The following is a 7,183-nucleotide window of genomic DNA, read 5'->3' as shown; positions in this document are numbered from 1 at the left end:
ATGTTTGTGACATTTAAAATATGGTCACGCGTAAAAATTATGTGAATTTTTTTTAAAAAAATTATACAATGTAAAAAGTATTTGTGTAATTCCAAAAATATTGTGTACCATTTAATAAAAATGTACGTTACATTTAAAAAAATGCTCACACATTTCAAGAATATGTTCATGACATTTTAAAAAATATCCATACAATCTACAAAAAGGTTCCCGAAGGTTAAAAAAATGTTTCATATCATTGAAAAAATATTTCACCATGTATTTTATAAATGTTAAAATATATTAAAAGCAAGTGTTTGAAACAGTGTTAATCATATATTTTAAAAATGTTAGATCTGTATAAAAAATGTTTAATATGTATACAAAAAATGTACAATGTGTATGCAAAAATAGACACCAAAAAATATGTACTTGAAAAAAACTTTTAATCATGTATTTGAACAATATTAAACGTCAATAAAAATATTCCTAATGCATACAAAAAATGTAGATATTTGTTAAAAAGGAAAAAAACAAGAAAGGAAAAAAATGTTCACGTAGTTTTGAAATATCTTTATGGCCATTACAAATGTTTAACATGTATTTGGCAAAAGGTTTAACATTTATTCGAAAAAAATGTCCAAATATATACTTACAAAATGTTCACCGTGTGCTTAATAAATGGTCAATGTGCATCGAAAAAATATTTCACATGTACACTAAAAATGTAGATTGTGTAAAAATAGACATGCATAAAAAAAGAAAAAAAGAAAAGAAATAAAACACCATAGAAACTGGTGAAGAAACGCCAACAAACTAAAGATAGCTGATGAAGAAACAAAGAAAAACATAAACAACAAAGAAAACCAAGGAAAACCGGTGAAGAAACGAAGCACAAGCAAGAAAACCACGAAAAACGGTGAAGAAGCGATGTTAAACAGAAAAACCTAAGAAAGACAGGGAAATTCGGTGAATAAACAAAGGAAAACCAAGAAAATCAAAGTAAAATGATGAAAAATTGAAAGGCAAAGAAAACCATGCAAAAAAATGGAAACAGAAGAAAAAAAACCTTTTTTGAGAAATTAAAAAAACCTGCTATAAGATTAAAAAAACCATGCTATACTACTGGGCTGGCCCACGACCCGGCGCCTGAGGTGAGGCCAGGCAGGCCGTAGGTGGGTGTCCAGCCTATCAACGTAAGTTGTGCGACTCTCTGTTTGATGTCCAGTTCATTTATGCGTTTATCAGATTCTATGCGCACATCACAGCATCCATGAAATCATATATTGTGCCCCTCAAAAAATTGAAATTATATATTTTTCTAGGGTATTTATTTCCTGTAATTTTATTCATGAGTTTAGGAGTTCAAATGTCGAAGCTCACAACCTCACAAAGCATGCACTTTCATTAGGGGCGTCATGTTTGGTTAGCCCAACCCGGCAATCTCTTTTTCATCCATATAAACATTATGACTGGTTAATAAAAGCTTCGCGAGTTTGCCTCAATTTATTTTTAGGCGATCGTCACACCAGCCAACCCCTGCTTTCACTCTACATGTAAAGAGAAAGCAGCCTGCTGAGGAGGAGTCCATGACCGAAATACAGTTTTGTCACCTTGGCATCTGCAACTTCACGTGCACAAAACCGGAACATCACCTGGGGTTTTATAGTTCAGAGTTGAGTGCACTGAGCAGGACTGTAAGCGCTTGTAATAATATACAGTTGTAAAAGCTCTTGGTTCTAAAGAAAAGAAGCATCTTAACAGGCTTCAGATTCGATATCAAAAGAGACCAGCTCGACTATATACAATGGTTATCCATCTCCGTCCCTGATGTTCGTGTTCAGCTTCACTTTCTCCATGCAGCCAAGATGAAAGTTTAATACTACTGTAGTATATATGGACTGAGCTCTGAACTCTCAAGATACCACCTACGGAACAATCCACACGTGTTGCCTGGTGTTGCTCCCTTGGTCTCGCACACTCGCCCTGCAGCCCAGGCCTGCGACGCCGTAGAACAAAAAGAACCACTCCACAGTCCACACACAAGAGGTGTCCTGGAGATAGGCGTTATATTCCTTCACATCTTTCTTTACCAAAAACAAAAAGCGCCCCGATTCCTCCAGCTCCTTCCCTTATTCCTTCTCCCGGGAGCTCAGGGAGGGAGAAAGAAAGAGAAAGCATACGATTCCAAGCACTTACTTAACAAGCAACAACTGAATGTAATGTGCGCAAAGATAAAGTTCTCCTCCACACCCGCTTTCACCGGATTCAGCACGAAAGATAAAGCTATGGCCACAAAGTGTTCATTCCATGAAGTGCACAGCAGTTTTAGTTTATGCTCCTCATGACCGGCCATCATTGCTCACCATGCCCAGCTGATGCTCGACGAATCTAGCAGCGACTTGGAGAAACAGATAAGCACCAGCATGCCGCAGTTGAACCGGAGCCAAGGTACATATATCATATCGTGGGTGGGTACCATTTGCATCCCTCAATATATAAGTGAACAGAAAGGACTTATAATTGGTAAGCACATGGATTCCCTAAACAACTCTGGAGAAGACTGGTTGATCCAGATAACAGCAACCCAAATATACAAATAGCAAGCTATAAAGAACAACAAGGGATGTTATCTTGGATTGGACCACTCCTATTAGTTACCTTTAAAAGAATAAGCTTGTCAAACTTTTCCTATGCACACGGTCGCGCAGTATCAAAATTACAGTTGATTCTACTTGATTTACTATACATGAACAATTTTGTAAATTTCCCGTCAATTTTTCCACCAAAAACAAGAGGGGGCATCCTGCATCTGTGATTTGCAGAATAGCTTGAACATCAACTTGATTGCAGAGCAAACGAAAGGGTCAGATGACCACATGTTATATTAAAATCTCACCAATTAGAGTGAACTTAAATTATTATTATTGAACTGTGCCGACTACTCTCTCCATAATGAGAACTTTGTTCCCAAATTACAGAAGAGTATTCTGCACAACTTTTACTTTATGCCAGTTGAACCTATCTATAACTGAACTTGATGCATTTTCTATCAAAGCATGGAGAAAACAAATGATGGAAGTGAGACTGTAAGAAAACAGTCAGCTGTACAAGGACGTATGTGAAGGAAAGGCAACATAGAGCACTGAAATCAAGAAGCTAAATCGTAAATTTCAAGCTTACTTTATGTGCCTTATGAACTAGCAATCAAATTCAGAATACCGCTTCACAAACATGCACATCTGATCAGATTCGCCTATCCACTTTAATTTTTCCTGATAGCTGAACAAGTAAAAAACTTACCAGAGGAGACAAAAGGGAACCATATGCTTATTCCATACTTTGCTTTTGTGCAGTCCCAAGAAAGGCATCTGTAATAGAATGAGTTCCTTCTTCGCTTTATTTGCAGGCAAAACTTCATCCAATTCTTCTTCTAGATGCATTCAGTCAATAAGAAATTTAGCAACCCCGTTCTCATATGAACCAATAAATATATGCCGTAATAAACTGTATATCATGTTTGAGTATGCTGAAAATACATAAAGCAATACCATATGTGATTATGAAAATGCAGAATCATAACCATTAACCAATGCTGACCAAGTACAGATGCCCACAGTGTAAGTGCAGTGGACAGTGGAATTAGTTCTAAGCAAGCAAGAGGTAATCCAGGAATCATGTAAAGACAAAACTACAGCCACCGCCTAAAAGTTGTCCAGAGAACAAGGCTCCCTCCTTTTCCTATAAGGCTGATAAATAACATGACCGCCTCTAGTTTCCTCCCCTTTCATGTGTGCCAAGTGAAAGCAATATAAACCATATTTGATAGTGCAGAATGAGAATGCTGGTGTGTTCTGGGAATTGACAAATAAAAATATTTGTGCGCATAGGGTCCACAGGTACCTAAAGGAATAAGGATAATATCTCTTTTCAGTTGCTGTGAAGATTGGGTCAGGCTCAAGTGTTTCTTCCATCGATTCGAAATTCTTTCCTCAGTTGCCTGCTTTATAAGACTGGTGGTACCTGCATAAGATCTTGATATGAGTAGTCGTAGAGGCGTACTTGTTTAGAGCATAGGTCATCTCACTCTCAGCAAATAGAACTTCAAGGTTTGATGAACCCCTGATTACCAGAATAGAGAGCTCATACAGCTGCAACAGACAGTTCCTACAAGGATTGTGCAGTCACAAGCATACATCACCACTAACAGGAACTGAAAGAGGTACAAGTCTATGAGATGTGTCAAGTGTCATGCATGTGAAGTTTAGTTTTGCTCAATATATTGCTATCTATCCAAACCTGCAATATGTTCATGCAGATGTATCATCATCAACAACAGCTCCAGAGCCACAACCAGCTCTTAGCTTCTAGGCAGACTTTCCCTTCAGAGAGGCACTTACTTCTGCAAGGAGGAATTATTCCAGGAGAGTCAGGGCTTATACTCTCAACTGATGCTAAGCCCAGGTTAAAATGGACCCCTGAGCTACATGATCGTTTCGTGGAGGCAGTAAATCAACTCGGCGGACCAGACAGTAAGTATGCATTGAAACAGTTTTGCCACAGAAGCAACAACTGTAATGATGCTAACATCTAAACACTTCAATTTCCGGCAGAAGCCACCCCAAAAACCATTATGAGGCTCATGGGTGTCCCTGGACTAACATTATATCATCTTAAGAGCCATCTCCAGGTATCCATAGCATTTTATTACAGTGTTTTCTCTTCTTTTTTACAGAAAAGTATATCATAATTTTCTGCATGCATTTCTTCAAGCAAGATACTAAATTGTTTTGTCTTTCACCTAGAAATACAGACTAAGCAAAAATCTCCATGTTCAAGCCAATGTCGGAAATTCAAGAACTGGTAAGTATAGCGCAATCATGTTATGAGCCTATCATTAAGCTTGATGTTGACAACTTTTTTTTTTCATTCAGCAGCCGTAGGATGCACCATAGCAACAGAGAAACAATCTGAAGGAAATGGATCGCCAGTCGGCCACCACCTTAATACGCAGACAAACAAGTAAGACATAAATGAATCTATTCTTGTGCGTGTTTACAGAAGGTAACAACTTGCTATCTTATCAGATCAATGCACATAGGTGAAGCCCTACAGATGCAAATTGAAGTACAGCGACGGCTACATGAACAACTGGAGGTTCAAAAGCAGCATAATATAAACTATATTACTTACAAGAGTCACTTCCCTCTGCATAAATATGAGCTATACCTGACTAATGCACTTAATGGATTACTTCTTGCTAGTACTATAAGTCCATTATGGCTGACCATCCAATAAATGTAGGATGCATATATATATTATCTAGAGACTATACACTAGAAACAGGAAAAAAATAGCTACAAGAGCACCACGGGTATATACAACTACATACAGAAAATTCAACAGAAAATTATGGACGATGGAAGCAAAAAGCACCATCAAGCAAGACCAACTTATCTTTCTTTTTTTGAGCCTCAGACCAACTTATCTTAACCATCATTTGGTATTTTAGTATTTTATTAGAAGTAAACTTCAAAGGTTGTGCTAATATCATTTTTTTAAATACCGATATTTTCTTCTTGATATGTAGAGTAATGAAAGAGCATGCAAGGAAAATCAGAAAAATTGTGATTAACTGTAAATCCTTAAGGCAACACTTTCTGTATATTCCGGTGTGAAAATATTGGAGCTGTGCTCCTTTGCACTGCGTGAACATGGTCTTTCTATGTAAAATAATGCTTATATAAGGTAGAAGTTCACCACAGCTTTAATTCTCCTGAAGGGAAGAAATAAATGGTGTATTGCTAAAATAGTGATGGTCTGGTATCTAATGCGTAACGAATTAATGATACCCTTCAACAGGTGCAAAGACACCTGCAACTCCGGATTGAAGCACAAGGGAAGTACCTACAATCAGTGTTGGAGAAGGCACACGAGACACTTGCAAAGCAGAATACAGGCTCGGGTGGTCTAGAAACTGCAAAGATGCAACTATCAGAATTGGTCTCAAAAGTATCAACAGAATGCTTCCATAATGCTTTTACAAGCTTTGAGGAGATTGAAGGATCACAGATGCTACGAAGGCACACCATGCAGCTTGGTGATGGATCAGTTGACAGCTGCTTAACTGCATGCGAGGGCTCACAAAAGGATCAAGATATCCTGTCAATGAGCCTTTCTGCTCAAAAAGGAAAGGAGATTGGAGGCATGGCATTCGATCTGCAAATGCAAGAAAGAGGACACGAGGATTTGTTTCTCAACAAGCTAAGCAGAAGGCCTCCAAACCACCATGAAGGACACGAGAGGAGAGACAGCTTGAGTATGACATACCAGGCAACGAAATTGGATTTAAACATGAATGACACAAATAATGGAACCCAGAATAGCGAGAAATTCGATTTAAATGGGTTCAGCTGGAGCTAGGAAACACACAAGACAAGAGTGCCAATTTCATAGTAGTGAGGTTATGTGAAACATAATGGTTCTTCCATTGACATGCATCCCACTGGAAGACCTGGAAAATCTTTGCTGTCAGCCATCGCAGTTCACCGAAATAAGTGATGGAAATTGACAATAAGATGCTTCTTGCAAGCCACATAAGTAGGCCATGTAGATTCCAGAGAAAGTATTCGAGAACTATGTTCGTTCTCCTTTATTATATGCTTTGCTGTGATTCTGTACCATAGAAATACCACGAATTTTGTTGCAACCCCATGCCCATGATGATTTGCATTGGATTGGTGATGCTAATTAAGGAACTTATCTTTTGCCTATTTTTTCTCCCATCGGCAATACGTCATGCAAAGGCTGTATGCGCGTCAAGCCATCAATAGACCGGAGAAATCCTCTCCTACTTTACCTAAAATGATACAAGTAATAAATAATGTGCCATTGCCTGACCCTGCTCACATCTAATGGATCTGCAAGACTACAACCCATACATATATAAGGAAAAAAAGGTTAAATCCCTACACGGCTACACCATCCGTGCGCCGGTCCAGTCTTGATCAGTAAAATACTGCGAGGGACTTGATCATCTATTTGCTATCACGAATAATCGTTTGCGGCGGCTACGAGCTAGTGGCAACCGGCGACGCACAAATCCAAGCCACAGTCGCTGAAACAACGGCTCCAGTTGCTTCCACGAGTCACGGAATCCATGAATAGCCCAACAAATCGCAATGCTTCATACGCGTAAGGAGAG

The 7,183-nt window shown here is 38.5% G+C and overlaps 1 protein-coding gene and 1 long non-coding RNA gene across 4 annotated transcripts in view; one reads left to right on the top strand and one right to left on the bottom strand.

The window, feature by feature from the left end:
* Window positions 1-1,629: 1,629 nt before the first annotated feature.
* Window positions 1,630-7,183, bottom strand: part of LOC119296286 — a 6,110-nt gene continuing 556 nt past the window's right edge. Inside the window, exons 2-5 of the long non-coding RNA XR_005145064.1 lie at window positions 4,279-4,381; window positions 4,110-4,192; window positions 3,883-4,002; window positions 1,630-3,412 (exon numbers count right to left, since the gene is read on the bottom strand). This is a non-coding gene — a long non-coding RNA (uncharacterized LOC119296286). The remainder of the gene's footprint in view (window positions 3,413-3,882; window positions 4,003-4,109; window positions 4,193-4,278; window positions 4,382-7,183) is intronic.
* Window positions 4,000-6,750, top strand: LOC119296285 (myb-related protein 2-like). Of its 3 annotated transcripts, XM_037574685.1 has the most exons (7): window positions 4,000-4,201; window positions 4,298-4,511; window positions 4,593-4,669; window positions 4,785-4,842; window positions 4,914-5,001; window positions 5,067-5,136; window positions 5,842-6,750. In XM_037574685.1, the coding sequence occupies exons 2-7, from the start codon at window positions 4,298-4,300 to the stop codon at window positions 6,400-6,402; spliced, it is 1,068 nt and encodes a 355-aa protein (XP_037430582.1). In that variant the 5' UTR covers window positions 4,000-4,201; the 3' UTR covers window positions 6,403-6,750. The 3 variants fall into 3 exon arrangements, with proteins under 3 accessions (XP_037430582.1, XP_037430581.1, XP_037430580.1); XM_037574684.1 differs by lacking the exon at window positions 4,000-4,201 and having other exon boundaries at window positions 4,280-4,511; window positions 4,917-5,001; XM_037574683.1 differs by lacking the exon at window positions 4,000-4,201 and having other exon boundaries at window positions 4,280-4,511.

The sequence above is a fragment of the Triticum dicoccoides genome, chromosome 4B, assembly GCF_002162155.2.
Source record: "Triticum dicoccoides isolate Atlit2015 ecotype Zavitan chromosome 4B, WEW_v2.0, whole genome shotgun sequence".
Taxonomy (NCBI): Eukaryota; Viridiplantae; Streptophyta; class Magnoliopsida; order Poales; family Poaceae; genus Triticum; species Triticum dicoccoides.
The sequence above is the reverse complement of the archived record's forward strand: the minus strand, read 5'-3'. Positions and strand labels throughout refer to the sequence as shown.